General features: G+C 22.3%; 1 protein-coding gene across 1 annotated transcript in view; it reads right to left on the bottom strand.

The window, feature by feature from the left end:
* LOC134833266 (uncharacterized) overlaps window positions 1–19,889 on the bottom strand; it is a 79,699-nt gene that overhangs the window by 8,310 nt on the left and 51,500 nt on the right. Inside the window, exons 3-5 of the mRNA XM_063847529.1 lie at window positions 9,757–9,927; window positions 9,489–9,633; window positions 8,586–8,713 (exon numbers count right to left, since the gene is read on the bottom strand). Of these exons, the coding sequence (XP_063703599.1) occupies window positions 8,586–8,713; window positions 9,489–9,633; window positions 9,757–9,927 (444 nt within the window). The remainder of the gene's footprint in view (window positions 1–8,585; window positions 8,714–9,488; window positions 9,634–9,756; window positions 9,928–19,889) is intronic.

The raw sequence follows: 19,889 nt of genomic DNA, 5'->3' as shown, positions 1-19,889 counted from the left end.
AACATCCGGATTTTTTTTTTGTTTTTTGATTAATTACCGTAACAATTGAATTTTCAAGCCGAACGGCATGTTTTTTAATTAACCATATCAACCTGTATGTTTCATAATGTATAATCATATTTATTGATCACATGATTGAATGACCACTCATTGATGTTTGATGGAAGCACAAGTCAATAAAATTTATTAAATTGACTGATTTTCAATGGAAAATTTATGGCGGAAAATGTGAAAATTGTGTTCAGTAGTAAAAATAGATTTTTTTTTTTGTTTTAAAAGTCAATAATCATTAAATAAGCTTAAATCATGTGGAATTGTGTTTGAATAATTATTTTATAATTAACATGCATTTTTCGTGTTTATTAATAAATAATTATTATTTTGCATATTTTGCATTTTTTTTTAATTTTTTCTGATCAACTATTGAACAATTATTTTTTTTTAATTAAATAAATAAAAATTAAATAAAAAAATTTTAAATTATTTATTTTTTTTTATATTTTTTTTTTTATTTATTAATTTTCTTGAATAATTTTATTAAATATTTTTTTTTATTTTTAAATAATAAAAATTTTTGAATAAATTTAAAATTATTTTAAAAAATCATTATTATTTTAAAAAAATTAAAATTTATTTTTTTAATTTAAAAAATTATTTTAAAAATTGAAAAAAAATATAGTAAAAATATTTCTTTATTATTTTTTATTTAAAAAAATTTAAAATTATTTGTAAAAATGTTTTTTTTAAATATATTTTTAATTTTTAAATAAAATAATTTTTAATTTCACTTTAATCATCATCTTTAAAAATATTCGAAAATTTCATTTTTAATAACGCAAACCCACATTTCAAACATACACTGACTGACATTTTTCATCACATGACATGAATTTCCCGCCCTCGAGCAACACAGTTGTCCATTGCCATTTTTTTTTACAAATATTTTATTTTTGTATTATTTGATTTTTCCCTTAATTTATTTGAAGTAGCATTTCATTCCTGTACAATTTTTTTTTGTCGTGGATGTATTTTTTTATGTTTTATTTATTATTATTGTTTGCATTCCGAAAAAACAACAACAAAGTACACGAAGAGAACGAAAATTGTATTAATGCAAAAGCAAGCGATGCAAGGCATGATGATGATGTAAATAAATATAATTTTTTTTACGTTTGTCCATGGATTTTGCATTTTTTATGTATTTTTACATTTGATTGTATTTGAAAAAAAAAATCGCGAGAAATATGCAGTTCTTGGAATTTTGTAAACCATGAAAATTTCTTGAAAAAGGTAAATAAATAAAATTAAATAAAAAATCGATAATTTAATTAAATAATTTAAAATTAAATAATTTTTTACGAATTTACAAGAAATTTAATTTTTTTAATTATAAATAATTTTATGAAATAAAAAAATATTAATAAATTTTAAATAAATTTGTTTTTTTTAATTTATTGAATAAAAATATAGAATTAATTTTAAAAAGATAAATTTTATGGTACCTAATTTTTTTTATTCGATTTTTTCAAATATTTTTAAATGTAAATAAAAATATTTTAAAAAATTTTATTTTTTTATTTATTAAATTTAAATAAATAATTTTTCTAATTTGAAAATAATTAATTTAATTAATATTTAAAAAAAAAAATATTAAATAATATAATATTCCATAAAAACTAATTTTCAATATTATTTTTTTTAATTAAAAGAAAATTGAATAAAAATATAGAATTTTAATTTAAAAAAAAATAATTAAAATAACAAAAATTAATTATAATTAAAAAATTATTAAATTATTTTTTTTTTTAATTTAAAAAAAATGAAAAATATTCAACTATTAAAAAATAAATAAAAATTTGAATAAATATTATTTTTTTTAACAAAAAAAAAACTGAACTCTTTAAAAATATGGATTTTTCGTCATACATGTCTTCATAAATAAAATACAACATTCAGATGCATGTTACATTTTTCAACTGAATTTCTGTCAAATCGATGCAATGTAATTCAAATTTGCATAATAACATTCTGTATATCTTTTGAATGAATGTATAATTCAAAATAATATATTTTGCTGTGATTTTAATATTTACCTTTATTTTTATTTATTTTTCGTAAGATATTTATTAAAATAAGATAAACATTTATCTTGAAAAAATAAAATTTAAAATTATCAAAAAATAAAATTTAGGTTAAAATCGATTTTCTCGTATAAAATGACTCATGACATGAAAAAATGATGATGATGATAAACGGATTTGTTTTGTGGCGAGAGCGTCAAAAGATTAAAAATATTTCAAAACTATCAACAATTTTTCAAATAAAAATAATAATAATAAATATCATAGAAAACTGTTTAAAATGATAATAATGAAAAAAGCTGACAAATATGTTAGTCTAATCAACATAAAAAAGAATAAAATGCACATTAAACATTATTTTATTATAATAAATATTTTGATATTATTTATTTTTAATTTTTTGTGTGTGTATATTATTAAATTGACACATTGTTCAATAATGTATATTTAAAAAACATAAAATAAAAAATAATATTTCCATACAGTTTCATTATATTATGTTAATAATACATTTAATTGTATCAATTTTAATAATAATAATATTTATTTGTATATTTATTGAGGTTGTTATGGGGGAAAAGTGAATGTGTGTAGGCAAAAATACAATTTTTGGTATTATTTGAAATATTATTTTAAAAAAGAGTATAAGGAATATGTCGAAAAAGTAGGTTTTTTATAAAAAGATTTATTATTATTATTATTAATTATTATTATTATATTATTATTACATGTTTAATATTTTTATTATATATATTTTAGAGAGTAGTAGAGAGAGTATTTTATATTTTATTTAGTACATACTTATTGTTTGTCGCGGCGGCGGATTTTGTTCCGACGAGCCATAATTTATTAAGCCTGTAGTAATGTTGTCCAGGACCGGATAATTATTATAGTTATGGTTATATGTTGACGATGTAAAATTGTATGGATAGAGGATATTTTTAAAGTGATGCGGATAGTATGAATGCGATGGTGCGATCAGAGGTGTATCAATCAGTGCCGTATTTGCGTCCAAAATTCTATGGTAATTATCATCCATACCCATTGTTCTGACTGCATTTTTTTAAAATATTTTTTTTTTGTATTTTTTATGTTTTTTTATTGTTTGTGGCGGCATGACGTCGGAACAATTTTTATTGAAAAAACGAGAATTAACGGTACACGGACAGAGGCAAAAATAGAAAAATAGAGAGAATCAGCGTTTTATCCTTATTTTATCATATATATTATTATTATAATTAATTATTATATATTTTTTATTATTAATTTTAAGCAAATAATTAACTGACAAAAAAATATTTTTTTTAAAAAAATTGTCGTTAATTATTTGCAAGTCTTATAAAAATTCATCTTCTTCTTCAAAAATAAATAATATTTTTTTTCCAAGGATTTTTCTCATTTTTCAAGTTTTTTTTTAATTTTTTCGTAATTTAATATTTATATTTTAAACCATAAAATTAAAGGAAAAAATTTGTTACAACAAAAAGTGAAACAAAAAACAAATCATGCTCTAGACACGCTTCTAGGCAAAAAAAAAATAAAAAAAAGAGAAAAAGTACTTGACACTTATATTTTTTATCCACTATACAAACTGAACTTTTACATTTTTTTTTATATTTTCTTGATATTTTCCGCTTTTCAACTTGTGACTCAATTATTTATATACGATCTGTACATTTTTTGTATAAATTTATAGTTTATAGCAACTAAAGATAATAATAAACAAAAAAAAAAGACAAAGAAAGAAAAATTACAATAAAAAGTTGTAATTAAAGAAGAAAACTCGGTTATTTATAATTAAGATGGAAAATCTCAAAACAAAGGAGAATTGAACTCGACGGAAATGAAAGGCGAGTATTAAATAAATAATAAAAAGAGGATTGAAGAATAATGATAAAAAATTGTTTAACTTTTGTTTTGTTACTTTTAGCAGAAAAAAAATAGAATTAAAACTATTTTCTTTGTTTGAAGCTTTTTTTATTTTTTGTTGGAGAGTATAATTATTTACATGAGAAAGGATTTTATTTACAAATGAAGGATTTGTTTTCTTCAAGTTTTTAATTCAAAAAGTACCTATGTTAATAATAATAATTATGAAATAAAATGTAAATGAGGGTAATAAGATAATGAATGGAGTTATTTTATACTTATGTGAAGTTATTCTATAATGAATCAAAAAAAAAAAAAATAAATAAATAAAATAATACTATTTTTAATTTTTTTAAATTGATAAGATTTTTTAACAATTTTTTATTTATTTTTATTTTAAATTAAAATTTTAGATTTCGAATAAAAAAAAATTGCCAAAATAAAGATTTCATAAATAATTAAATAAATAATTAAATTTTATTTTTTTTTTCAAATTTAATAATTTAATTAATTGCCAAAAAAATAAAAAAAATAATTTGATAATTAAATAAATAATTTAGGTAATTCATTTATTTTTTTTTAATTTATTTTAAAATTAAATAATAAAAATAAAATAATTAATTAAAAATAAAAATATTAAAATAAAAATAATAAATTAAAAATTCAAATTAAATTAAAGTTAAATTATTAATTCAAATTTAAATTTAAAAAAAAAAATGAATTTAATTTTTTAAATTTTATTATTTATTGCAAAAAAAAAAAACAATTTTAATTTAAATTAAAAAAAATTTTGGAAAAAAATTAAATTATATATAAAAAAAAAATAAATAAATAAATTTAAAAGAAATTAATTTCAAAAGTTTAAATAAAACATTTTAAAAAAATAATTGAAATAAAATTTATTTTTTTTTAATTTAAAAAAATTAAATAAAATTTGAAAAAAATTAATAAAATATTTTGTAAAAATAAATTGAATTAAATTAAAAAAAAAATAAAATTAATAAATTATTTTTCTTGCGGCAAAATTTTAATTTTTTTTTTTTTTTTGTAAAAGAATATTTAAAAAATTTCATTAAATTAAAATTTTTAACAGAAAAAAATGATTTAACTTTTGTTAAATCTTGAAAAATTGAAAAAAAAAATTATTTGTTATTTTTTTTAAATTTCTGTAAAAAAATAATTCAATTAAAACTCTTTATAAAGTAAAAACTTTTAACAAGTAAATAACAAGGCGTCTCCATTTTTATACAATTTTATCATTAATTTATTGAACAACAGTAAATAAATATATTTTTCGTCAAATTTGAGCGAATTTGAGTAATCAAGTCACAAGTGTACAACAAAACAATTTATAACGAAAGCAAACGATGCGAGAAATGAGATGAAATATCGAATGATATATGATTGTTGAGAAATCAAACTCAAACATGAGAAAGAGAGCGAGAGATTAGAAATTAAGACACAGAGATTGATTGTCGATTGAAAAGCTTAGATTTTGGAAATAAATTGATTTTAAAAAATTATTTTTAGCCAATTTTTTTTATAAAGCTTCGAATTTTTAATGAAAAAAAATTTAAATTTTATTTTTTTAAAAGGAAAAATTAATTTTTAAAAAAATATTAAAAAATTAAAAATTGAGGAAAAAAAAGCAAAGCTAAATTCTAATTTCATGCAAAATTCGTGCGACGAAAAAAATTCATGCTCTAGATTTTTTGTGCTTTTGTGTCGAAGACCTCACCAACTTTCGCTCGTTGAATCTTGTACTGCTCTCGTCTCCATTCGTGATCGTACGGATAGTAATTAGCGGTGCCGGGTGCGACAGAGGAGTCATTGTCGTGCCTACTACTACTACTGTGATGGTGCAAATTATGGTGCTCTTTATGGTCAGGGTGCAAATTATGTTTGTGCAAGTGCTCGTGCTCATTGTGATTGTGAATTGTGCTCATTTCCTCGAATTCGGCGTAATGCGACGAGATATTGTACGCATAGATGGCAGCATCATACGAGGGACGATGCGATGCCAGTGCATAAGGGATCTTTTTGGGCGGATACAGGAAATAGGGGAACGTGTAAGGATACTTTTTTGGAGGAGGTTCTTCAATGTCGGAGGGAAAGAGAGGATAAACCGAGTTAGTTGCTGTGCCCGAAGTCTCGTCAAGAGTCGTTGGAAGAATATCTGCAAAGCAAATTTTTTTTCGTAATAAAATTTAATCGCTCGGAAAATATTTTTAACAATTTTTTTTATCAACAATTTGACAAAAAAGACATTGCAAACTTCCTCCTTTTGAATTTTATTTTTTTTTCTTTTTTGAGAATTCAAGTTGAAAAAATCACAAAGAAATCGCATAATTTTTCACGTTTTTTTCTTACTTTTTCTGCTGCTGTAACAACCGTTAGTTACACAAAATTATCGTTCTTTTCATTTCTTTCAACTTTTTTTTTCTTTTTGTGAATGAAAAGAGGTGTGCAGTAATAAAAAGAGAAATATTCTTTGTGCATTTTCCAGCTGAAGAGAAAGAATTGCAATTCCTTCCGCGTGTCGTTCATGTAGTTCATGGGGCGACATTATTGCTCTGTGATGTGAAAATGAGGTAATTTTGGTTTTTTTAAGAAAAAAAAATTTTTTTTTTGTTTTCCGGGTTAAGAAAAAAAATTATGATAATGAATTTCAGCATAAGAGATTTATTTTAAAATTTAAAAAAAATTTTGTTTAAATTATTTTTAACTTTTTTTTTTATTTTTTAATTTAATTTTATTTTGAGGCTTTAATTTTTAAAAATTAATTAAATCATTTTTTATTAATTTAATTTTAAAAATTGCTCTTGAGGTGCAAATTTAACATCTGAAGGATTAAAATTAATATCTTATAAAAATTCATTTAATGCAAAAATTAATTTAAAATAATTCTGAAAAAAATTATTTCAGCTTTTGGGTTTTAAAAAATTACTTTAGTTGCTAAATTACAACCTCAAGGTATAAAATTAATTTTTTTATGAATTATTTTAACACTTAATGAAATATTTTTTCAAAGTAAATAATTATATTACATTTTTAGGTATTAAAAATGCATCTTCTGTGCTAAATTTAACTCTTGAAAGCTTAAAATAACTTCAAAAAGTCGTAAATTAACACCTATTTGTTCTGTTTTAATCCTAAATTAATTAATTTAAATCCTCAAATGTGAAATTTTTAATAAATTTTGATTTTTGAGTATTAAAAATTATTAAATTTACTCATAAAAAGATAAAAGTTATATTTACAAAGACATTAAGGGGGCTAATTTAACACCTTGAAGGATCAATTAGGAGTTTTTAAATTTATTAAAATAATTAATTGTTTTTTTTAAATTAAAATTGCATTAAAATAATTTCTTTTAATATTTATTTTATTAATTTAATTTTATATTTTTTTTTAATTTTTTTTTAAATCTAAATCCTTTTAGAATTTTTTTTTAATTCACTTAAAAATTCACTTTTTTATTTTTTAATTTATTTTGTTTTTTTAATTTTTTTTTATTTAATTTTTTATATTCTTTATTTATTTATTTTTTAAAATTTTTTATTTTAATTTACCTTTCAAATTAAAATTAATTAATATTAAATTTAGTTTTAATGAAAATTAAATAATTATTAATATTAAAATTATTTAAATTAATTAAAAATTTAAATTTGAGTCTTTTGAATTAAAATTTGTCTCATTAGATCTAAAAATGTGAAAAAAATATTTTTTTCGGTCAAATTTTACTGAAATTATTCAATCTAAAAAAAAAATTGTTAAAATTCCCTCATTTTCCCTCCACAGAGCAATTGCTTGTTGAAAAAATTTTCCGCTCCAAGTCGCGCATCATAAATTTGTACCGTGTTCCGCAGAATGCTAAAGGTGTAAAATTGAAAAGTAACGCGCTCACCGTGTTGCACACAACAAATGGCGAGATAAATAATGGATAAAGTTGTTGAATTCTGCTGCGAAATAAAAAAAAAGGGAACGCCAGAACGAGAGCGAGAGAAATGAGCAGTGCAATGTGCCATTTAATTGTTCGAGAGGGAACTAAGGTGCAAGAAGCTACAAACGAGAGCTTTGTTTGCATCGAGAAAGGGACTGACATTTATTTTGTTTAGCGTTTTTATCTTCTTTTCTCCTTTTTTTAAACATTTTTTTTAAACTTTATTTTTTGACTTTTTATCTGACTACAAGAAAAATTAAGTTTGCAATCGAACAAACTTTTTTCTTTTGGGAGGAAAAAGAAGAGAAAAACTTTCGGTGCGCTCAAAAGTTGTGCTCTAAATAAATGAAAGAGGTGCTTGTGCCTGAAAAATTGCATCAAAAAACATCAACTTTTGGTGTACGAGAAAAAAAAATTATAAATGAACGAAAAATAACAAGAAGAAGAGGAGAGCATTTTTTTATATTTTTCTTTTAAATATTTTTTTGGTGATAATTTTTTTTATATATTATTAATAAAAACTTTCAACGCAATTATTATGATAAAAAAATTAGAAAAATTTGGAAAAGTTAATTAATTAATTAATTTTTTTTTATGTAAAAAACTTTTTAAAACGTAAAAAAGGGAAAATTTTGTAATTTTTTATATTATTTTTTTTTCTTTACAAAAAATAATATAAAGGAAAAACTTACCAACACACGGATTATGATTAACAACACTAAATATTTTATCACATCTCTTTTTCATATGATTGTTCGGACAAATACATCCGAACATTGGCGACATACGTAAATTTGTCCATGCTTCATGGCACAAATTTCTGAAAAAAAATATAAAAAAAAAATTATTAGGTGAGTTATAAATTATTATTTTTTAATTTATTTTTTAAAAATAAATTTTAATTTTTTTTTTAAAATAATTATTAAATAAAAATAAATAAAGAATTTAATTAAATATTTTTTGAAAATATTTTTAATAAATAATTTAAAAAATTAAAAAAATTAATTAAATTTTTAAAATTAAATTAAATTTAATTTAAATTTATTTTAAATTTTGAATTAATTTTTTTAAATAAAAAAAATTTAAATATTATTTAATAATTTAAATTAAATTTTAAAGAATTAATTTTTTTTGAAATATAAAAAATATTTAAGAATTTTATTGAATTTAAATTTAAAAATTTTTAAATAATTAAATTTTATGTTTAAAAATAAAATAAATAATTTTCATTAATTTATTAAAATAATTTTATTAAAATTTAAAAAATAAAAAAAAAATTTTAAAATTTTAAATTAAATTAATAATTTTAATTGTAAATTTTAATTTTTTTAAATTAAAAAAAAAAAATTAAAAAAAAATAAATAAATTTTTCAAATTAAAAAAAATTTAAATAAAATAAAAAAAATTAAAATTAAATAAAATAAAATAATTTAAAATTTATTAAAAAAAATTTTTTAAAATAATTATTTTAAAATAATTAATAATTAATTTAAAAAAAATTAAATACATAATTTTTAAGTAATAAATAAATAAATTTAAAAAAATAATTTAAAAAAATAATTTATTTTAAAAATGAGAAAATTAATAAAACTTACTTGTCTTCCATTTTACATTTATTATCCCTAACTTTACAATGCAGTTTAAAGTCTTCGAATAATTTGATGCATTTGCGCTCTTGTTGGCATACAGATAATGCGTGATTGCATGTCGGTAAGGCATCAATTGGATATGGATCTTTTTCTAAAAAAAAATAATTACAAAAAAAAAAAAATTAATTAGTACTTTTTATCTCTTTCATTTTTCTTTCATAAAAAACTTGAATGAAAGAAAAAAGTTGAAACAAAAAAGAAATTCTTTACAAACCTTTTTTTAACACAAATCCGCATGGATGATCAAATAAAAAGTCTCTAAAGTAGTTGCAGTCTGGATCCGCTCCAGGCTCTTTGCACAAGCACGTAGGACGAAAGAATGGAAATGCCTGAAGGGTCCTCAATGCTGCTTGACATTTTGTTACAGTGACCGTGCTGCACGCAACTGCAAAGAGAAAAAAAATAAAAAAATGTTAAAAGGTGAGTGAAATGCAAATAAATGAGTGAACTAAGAATCGCATGTTTCGAGAAACCTTTTAAAATAAAATTTTATTCTTTTTATTTAAAAAAAACAGGTCGTTCGTTCGCGAAGTAATGAATTTACAAAGAAGTACTAATGATGAATTTCTCTTCGTTATTTAGGTTTGTATTGCGCGAAACGAACCGAATTAGTACTTTTTTATGTTTGAAATGTATATTCATTTATCAATTCTTTGAAATACAAAAAAAAATTATATTGAGTTGAAGTACTTGGAAATTATGTCAGAGTCACGATAATTCTCAATTGCTTTATTTACTGTTATGTTGGAGAGTAAATAAGTGCAAAGAGGGTTTGTTGATGTAATTAAAATAGGCGCCATGCAATAAAAATATTAATTATGAGTCGTAAAAAATGTTTTTTTTTATACGAGATGGATTTAAAAGAATTTTTGCGTCTTATTTTTTTTATTTTTTAAATTATAAAAAAAATATTTTTATTTTAATTTTCTATTAAAAAAAATTTAATTTTTTATTTAATTTTAATTTTTTGAAATAATAAAAATTTTATTTATTTTAATTTTTTTTTTTTTAATTATTTTTTTTAAATTTTTTTTTTTTTTTTTTTTAAATATTTTTTTTTTTTTTAAATATTTTTTATTTAAATTTTTTTAATTTTTAATATTTTAATTTTAAATTTATAAATTATTTAATTAATTAAAAACTTTTTAATTAATTTTAATTAAATTTGATTTAATTTATATTTTATTTTTTTTTATATTAATATTATTTTTTTATTATTTTAATTTTTTTTTTAAATTTATTTATTTATTTTTTTAATTATTTTAATTTATTTTATTTATTAGTATTTTTTTAAGATTTTGAAAAAAAATTCAAAGAAAATAAATTTTTTAACAAAATCCTTTCCTTATATTTCAGATCGTTTCGAATCAATTCTCGAACAAAAACAATCGTTCCAAACAAAAAATTGTCGTCTAGCAAGTCTCAAGAGAGATCATCATCACATAGAAACCAATCAAAACAAATCCATAACGATAAAAGCAAAAACATCCTCCTCACCGATCCTTTTCGCTCAAACAAAAAAATAAAAGACGAACACGAACAGATAACTTTCTTGACCTAATCACACATGAAAACATATTTCATCGCACCCTTGGGGAAAATAGGCAAGAAATTTATTACTCACACTTCTTCTATCATTTTTGCGAAATTTCCTTAACGAACGAACCAAAAATATATCATTCCAAGTCGCCTCCTTCAAATGTTTTCAAATCCCCATAAATTTTGATCTGAATAATTGTTCAAAGCATGACGACGCTGTTCATTGATCTACGAAAAACCGGCAACCCCGAAAATAAAGTAAAATTAACGAAGCATGTTTGCCTTTTAAATACCCCGAATCGAAAAAGCACAACAACACTCACTTTGACTCGGAGTACGGTGTTTGCCTTTTAAATACCCCGAATCGAAAAAGCACAACAACACTCACTTTGACTCGGAGTACGGTTACGCAAACATTTGACTTCCGATGTGTGTGTGTCGAGACGTCGTCGTTGTTCGGCAGGTTGTTTACTTTGATGCTGGTTTTGCTTTATGGATTTAAAAGGAGTAAAATTAACATCTCAAGGTATTAAATTAACCTCTTAAGGTTTTAAATTAACATCTCAAGGTATTAAATTAACCTCTCAAGGTATTAAATTAACATCTCAAGGTATTAAATTAACCTCTTAAGGTTTCAAATTAACATCTCAAGGTATTAAATTAACCTCTTAAGGTTTCAAATTAACATCTCAAGGTATTAAATTAACCTCTTAAGGTTTTAAATTAACATCTCAAGGTATTAAATTAACCTCTTAAGGTTTCAAATTAACATCTCAAGGTATTAAATTAATCTCTTAAGGTTTCAAATTAACCTCTCAAGGTACTAAATTAACATCTCAAGGTATTAAATTAACCTCTTAAGGTTTCAAATTAACATCTCAAGGTATTAAATTAACCTCTTAAGGTTTCAAATTAACATCTCAAGGTATTAAATTAACATCTCAAGGTATTAAATTAACATCTTAAGGTATTAAATTAACCTCTTAAGGTTTCAAATTAACATCTCAAGGTATTAAATTAACCTCTTAAGGTTTCAAATTAACATCTCAAGGTATTAAATTAACCTCTTAAGGTTTCAAATTAGCATTTTTAAGAGTTAATTAAATCTCATTTCAATCCATAGGTTAAGGCAAATGTGGAAAAATGAGAGGTAAGGCAGGTAACAAAGACATTTGCACGTACTTTTCACGTGTAACGAAATCTTGTTTTGCTGAATCGTCGTGAATCGTGTTAAGTGGTTGTTAGGTATTTCCGGCTTCTGCGACGAACGATAAAAGAAGGCGTTGGCGTTTAATCAGGTCAGACAGAAAATCAACCGATTTGGTCAAGGTCTTGTTTATATTTAGACCTATCGATTTTTGTTACAAAAATTTTTTAATTCCAAGCTAAAAAAAATGCAAAATTGCAGTCCAAAAACCAAACAAAAGTTCATCATTATTTCAATGAGAGTACTTAAAATTCTTCCACGAACTTTAAACATTCTCATAAAAAATGATGAAACCTATAATGGCGAAGAAGCAACGACATGATGAGCTGACATGATACTAAATACGTTATTATTATGAAAATGTGCTCCGCATGAAGTGTAGTCTAAGCCCCTTTTGTGAAGTAAAGTACTTTTCTCTTCCGTCATCGTTCTGTCGTCGTCGTCATCATTCCATGATAAGTAAACACATCGTTTGGAGTGTATAATAATAATGATATTTTAGTGAAAATGCACACTACACGACCATTTAGAGACTCTCGGCGTCGTCGTCGTCGTCGTACGATGCGAGGCAATAAAAATGCTTTACACTTTTTAGCTTTGGTCGTATGACATTCTTCAGCACATTCTTTGTAACGATGATTTTAAGTACGGATAACGGGACAGATTGGTGAGTATATGAAAGGATTCACATACGAGGCAAAATGCGGAAGATAAAGAGGAACGTGATGTGGTTTTAAAAATTATCCATTTTCCGTGTTTAGTTAAAATTCATCCAAATACGTGAATATGAGCGCATAAAGGAGAGGCGAAAAACGGTATGTAATTTACTTATCATACTCCGCAATTTAGTAACTTCAGTTAGCAGTTGCTTTTTGCTTATGAGAATTGTGAAAAGTTGAAGTTTCGAAACTCGAAGAATTTTATGAGTTTTAAAAATTTATTTTTTATAAAAGATTCTTAAGAAAATATTTTAAAATTTTTGGAAAAATTCAAAAATTTCTAATTAAATTTAAAAAAAATTTTCAATGAATTTCTTTAACAATTTTTTCAAAAGTTTCTTGATAAATTTTTTTTAAAGAAATTCTATAAAATTTTTATTCTTTAAAGTAATTTAAATAAAATTTATTTTCAATAATTTTTTAGAAATTTTTTTTTTTTTTTTCAAAAATTTACTCAAGAGATTTTTTTTTTAAATATTAAAAATTAAATTTACAAAAAAAAAAAAATAAAATAAAAATAAATTATTAATAATTTTAAATTAAAAATTCTTCAGGTTTTTTTAAATAATTTTTTCATTAAAAAATAGTTATTTTTTTTAATTTTTTATTTAATTTTTTATTATTTATTTAATATTTTTTTATTTATTTTTTTAGATTTTTTTTTTTTTTATTTTTTTTTTTTTTTAATTTTGTAAAATTTTTTAGGATCTTTAACCTAAATTAAATTAAAATTTTAATAATTTAGATTTTTAATTCTGAATTCAAGAATTATAAAAAAAAATATTTTATTTTTAATTTAATTAATAATAAAATATATCTAAAAAAAAATAAAAAAAAAATAAAAATAAAAATAAAAAAAACAAATAAAAAAAATTATTTTTATTAAAAAAAAAATAAAAATTAAAATAATATAATTTATTAAAAAAATTTATTTTAAAATAAAAAAAAATAAAAAGTTAAATTTTAAAATAATTAATCATAAAAAAATTATTTTTTATAAAATAATTAAAAATTAAAATTATTTTTAAAAAAATCGCAAAATAACTCCCATTAAAAACACCAACTCTTCACACTTTTCATGTCATTTTCGGATCATGTACCCGAGCAAAAAAAAAAGACGAGTTCATGACTAAATTATACACTTTTTGCTCCCGTGTGTGCGACGACTTTTCCGGCAAAATTGTATCAAAATATAATAAAAAGGGTTTTTTTTTGTGTGTACATGACATATGTTGCTGTTACCTTTCTCATGCCATATAAATTAACCTTACTTAACCTGACCTATATTTCCGTTAATTCACATCCAACAAGTAAGTACCTCGTTTTGCTGCGTCGTTCGTACTTCGTTTTATGTTCGCGTATAAATAATTAAAAAGAATTTACAACGAGGCTGGCGAACGGTCGATGTTAATCGTGGATGGCGCCAGAAAATTTGTTTATCGTTTATTTTTTTTTCTTTGAAATAAAGCTTTGCATCGACAAATCGTTCGTCGACGAGGAAATAAGTGACGGAATAGACAATAACGACGACATCGTTGACGGCGGATTGACGTCTATTCAATTGATACAAATTGATATTGATTGGCATTTGATGCGGAATTGAATGAGGTGATTGAAAAAAGTACTTGTTTTCTCACGGGAAAGCTTTCAGTGTTTATAAAGAGTAATTTTTTTGATACTTGAATTTCAAGGTTATTCGACTTTTGACATTTTAACCCAGAGATCGAGAATTTTTTTTAAGTTTCAACCCTTTTTTGATTAAATGCTTTAAAAAATGTTACAAAAAATGTTACGAAAAAAATTGATAACATTTTTAACCTCATTTTTTAAAGTAATTAACCAGACGTCTCCATTTTACGTTTTAAAAATTTTTTAATTCAGTTCAGTTTGAAACATCAACCAAAGATGAAGTGTCTTTTCGCTTTAGTATTTTTATTCGCTTTAAACTTCGCTTCAAGCGTCAAGTTCGAAAAAGGATCCACAGTTTTCGACTACTTGAAAGATGGCTTCGATTCTGTCTACAAATATAAAGCTATAAAAACTTTTTCATCTGAAACCCTTTCAAAAGTTCACTCGTTAAGCTACGATGTTTTATTGCGAAAATCTAACGTCGCAAGTGACGAAAATAAGCTTGTGATGCATTTGGAGAATGTTACCTTCGAAGGAGAACAATTCGAAGGTTCAATTTCTGACGAAGATCTTAAAGCAGCTCTCTTACCAATTGTTTGTGTAACAGATGACCACAGTAACCTCCTTTATAAAAATCTCACTAATGGCGAAACTAGAATCTCAATGTTATGGAAAAATTATCCCAAAAATATGATCTTTCACAATTGGACGAAACAAGTTGAGTATGTAGCTAAAATGTCACCATGGGAATCCAAAGTCGATGTAGCTTCCATAGAATGGGGTTTTGGAACTTGTTTGACGGAAGCAAAGTTAAGGAATCACAATGAAAAGTTAAAAATGGAAATGTCGACAAAATATGAGCATTGTACTGGTCAACTTGATAGAAGTTTCTTGTTTTATTTGAAGGAGTTTGAAGCAACGGAATTTACTAAAAATTCGCAAGGAAAGTTGGGATATCATTTTGAGCGGACAACGGGACAGTTTGTGAAAGCATTTAAGAAATACAATGGAGAGGCTATTGGTAAAGATGGCAAAGTAGATTTCACGGTTGACACTGAATTAAACTTTGATGGCTTTAAGGAGATCACTTCGGACTTTGATGAGTCCTTGAATATCAAAAAAGTTTATGTTTAACTTGAAATGTAGTTTCAACTTCGAGTTGTGAGTAAAATTTTAATTTTGTGATGATTTTAGGTTAAAATAAAGCTGTCATTTAGTTCAACGATGTTCAAGGTCATTCAAGGTCATGAGTTCAAATAAGAGCTTAATCCTCAAATGAATCATTTTTGTTTCCAAACTTATCAAAAACTCTTAAAAACGAGGAGGCATAAAAATTTACCTTGGCAAAGAAGTATTTTTTTTGCCAATTTTAAAAGTTTGATGATTCTTAACTCGTTTTTAAACTATAAGAACCTTATAAAAGTTTTTTTTAGAATTCTTGATAAGTCTTTAATCCAAAAATGATTTTTTTGAGCAACAAGCTCTTATTTGAACTCATGACCTTGAATGACCTTGAGCATCAACAAACTAAAATTTAACTGAAATAATCACAAAAATTAATTGTAATTTGTCAAAAACAATTCCAAGAATAAACATATTTACGTTCTAATCTTTTTGTTGACCTTCCATACATATTTTCAAAATTATTTTGATAAGACTTGGTCCATATCAAAAATATAAATTCTCTCATAAAATACAATTCATTGTTCAGTATCATTCAAAGTCTCTTCCGAAAATGAAGTTCTTTTTAATCGCTCTGTTCTTATGTTCCGTTTCGAGTATTCCATTCGAGAAAGAGCAGAAGTTAGTTGCTCATTTAACGGATGGCTACGATAAAGTCTTCAAGTTCATCGGAAATAAATTTCAAAGCCAACTGGAATTCGTTGAATTTGATGTTTTAATTCGAAAAGCTGAAAGTAAATCAAAGTACAGCGGAGTTTGGTCATTCCTGAATTTCTTTCGAAAGTCAAAAGGACCTGCTTTTGCAGTTCATTTGGAAAATGTGAGTCGCGGTAACTTGAATGATTTTGGAGGCTCATCGAATCGTACAACTGACTTAACGGATGGCGACAAGAATGCCTTTGCTCTACCTTTGATTGTTTACTTGAACTCAGCTTATAACATTGATCACTTGAAGGCCCGAGAAAATGATACTGAAAAATCTTTGGAATGGAAAAAAATGGTAGTTACAATGTTAAATCATGACGTAACTCGATTTGGTGAAAAAGATGCAAAATTAAAAGAGATTAAAAAAGAAATTAATTCTTTTGGATCAGAACAAATCGACTATGAAAATTGTGTGACTTATTTATTACAAAGAGAAGCATCTTTTACAATGGAACATTCAACGAAAACTGCTGAGTGTAAACTCACGGATGCTGATAAGAATTTCTTTAATAAACATTTTAAAGATTTCGCTTTGGAAGATACTATTCGAGAAGGAGAAATGAGCTATAAGTATCACTTTAAGTCGTCAAATGGGAAGTTTTCGAGCTTTTCCATTGAACAAAAAGGAAAAATGAACAATGATAAAACTTTTAAAATTCAAATGAATTTGGACATGATGCATGATGAGAAAATTCACAAAGTCTTCGATGAGACATTAAATGTTAAAAATGTTGATATGCCTTGATTTATAATTAAAAAAAAATTAAATAAAAAAATATAAAAAAAATAATTATTTAAAAATTTATTAAATTAAATTAATTTTAAAAATAAATAAAATTATTTAAATTTAAAAAATTACTTCATTTTATTAAAAAAATAAAAAATGAAATAAAACAATTAAATATTAAATAAAAAAATATATAAGCGGAAAATCATTTAATTAAAAATTTATAAATTTCAAAAATTAAATTAATTCAATAAATAAAATAAAATAAAAAAAATAAGTTAAAAATAAATTGAAAATTAAATTTCAGTTTAAAATTAATTTTTTAAGATTTAAAAAATATATAAATTTATTTAAAACTGAAATAAAATGAATTAATAATTAAATAAATTAATTTAATTTAATAAAATAAACAATATTAAAAAAAATAATTTTTAATTTTTTTTAAAATTATTTATTTTTTTTTTAATTTTTAATAAATATATTTTTTTAAATGAATTATTTAAATTAATTTTCATTTTATTATATTTAATTTTAAAATTAATTTTATAATATTTAAAAAAAAATATTAATTAAAAATTTATTTAAAACTTTGAAATTTAAAAAAATGAATTTAATTAAATTATTTATCAAGTTTTTAATTAAATTTATTTTTTTATATTAATTATTTTTTTTTTAATTTTTTTTAAAGAGTTTGTTGTAAATTGTTATTTTATACAAATCATCTAAATAATGTTTTGTTTTCATGAAAATACTTCCTCAATATAACTTGACATTTGACACCAAAATCTGTGATAGAAAGCATTTTTTTGATAATTTGCTAAAATCTTTCAATATAAATCCATGCAAATTTTTGTTTCTCTTCAGTTTCTCTTCAACTGTCAACCGAAAAATGAAAATTTTTATTCTTCTCGGTATCCTTTCCTTGAGTTTCGTTTCAAGCGAACATTCTGAAAATGGCGCTAATATCATCGATCACTTAAAAGATGGATTCGACACTGTCTACAAACTTCAAGGAACCAAAAAATTCACAAAAGACGGCTTAAAAAACGAACAAATCCTCAAACATTATGTCAAATTTCGCAAATCTACAAGCAACGATCCTCACAAAGTTGTACTTCATTTAGACAAAACCTTCTTCTTTGACGACGATTCCAAAATTGTCGCAACTGAAGCAGACTACAATGCAGCTAAATTACCAATTATCCTCGAAGCGCCTGATGAAAAATTAAAATTTAACAAATTCCATGCCGTTGAAGGAGAAACTCCCGCTTCGATCAAATGGAAATGGGCTGCAGGTCGCTTTTTGGGAGGAAATATGACGAACCAAGTAAATTCCATGGCTGAACTTGCTGAGGGGAAAAGTATCACGAAAACTAATGAATTGAACATGCCTTTCGGAAAATGTCAATGTAACGTCGTAATAAGCAAGGGAGATGGAAAAGTCAAAATTGGATACGAAACAAAGCGAAATCTTTGTACGGGAAAAGTTAATAGAGATTTTCTTGGCTTGGAAGAATTTGGAGCGATTGATATTGATGGCGATAGTGAATTTTATTTTAAGCAAGTTTTTGATGCAACTAATGGACAAATTGAAAAGGTTGTTATGGAAGTAGATGGAGAGACAGATAGCGATGAAAAGGTTAAGATTGATTTCAAATTTAAAATTGAATTTGATGGGTTTAAAGAAATTGAAACAGTTTTTGATGAAAGTTTGAATACAAAAATTCATAGTCATGATGAAGAGTAAATGTCGTAACGCTTAAAATTTAAAAAAATTGCCTTTTTATCTTTTTTCGTTCGATTTAATACCGAAAAATTAAAAATCAAAAAAATACAATTAAACGCTTTTTAAATATATTTAAATAATTTTTTGTATTAATTTTAATATAAAAATTTTTTACAATTTTATTTTTTTTTTTAAATTTTATTTTAATACAAAGATATATGAAAAAAAATTAATGAATAATATTAATTTCACAATTTGATATAATTTTTTGATTTATTTTTTTTTATTAAATTAAAAAATAAAATTTGACTTTAATTTTTTATTTAATTTAGTACAATTTTAAACTTAAAATATTTAAATTAAGAAAAAAACTAAATTAAAATAAAATAAAAATTTAAATACCTAAAATTTTATTTTTTTAATTTAATTTCAATTAAATTATTTTTTTTGTAAATTAAATTCACTATCAAAAATTTATTTAAAAAAAAAATTTAATTGAAATTAAATAAAAAAAAATAAAGAAAAATTTTAATTTAAATTTTATTTTTTAAAATTTAATTTCAATTAATTTTAAATAAAATGTACTTTTTAAACTTTAATTTACAAATTTATTTTTTTTTATTAAATTTAAAAATTAAAAAAAATGCATATTAGAAATTAAAAAAAAAATTTTGTCAATAATTTCAAAAAAAAATTAAAATTTTATTATTATTTAAATTTTTAAAATGAAAAATAATCAAAAAATCGAAGAAAAATACCTAATGGCTTATCTGCTTTTATTTATTAAATATGTTTTGCAAAAATTTGTTTTGACCAAATTTCATCGAAATAAACGAAAAGGTCAAATTTTTTAACCACTGACTTAGATTAAAAAAAAAAGTAACAAAATTTTGATAAAGAAATTTTTTTATAT

Source organism: Culicoides brevitarsis, chromosome 3 (assembly GCF_036172545.1).
Source record: "Culicoides brevitarsis isolate CSIRO-B50_1 chromosome 3, AGI_CSIRO_Cbre_v1, whole genome shotgun sequence".
NCBI classification, from domain to species: Eukaryota; Metazoa; Arthropoda; class Insecta; order Diptera; family Ceratopogonidae; genus Culicoides; species Culicoides brevitarsis.
This window is presented reverse-complemented; position numbering and strand designations above follow the sequence as displayed.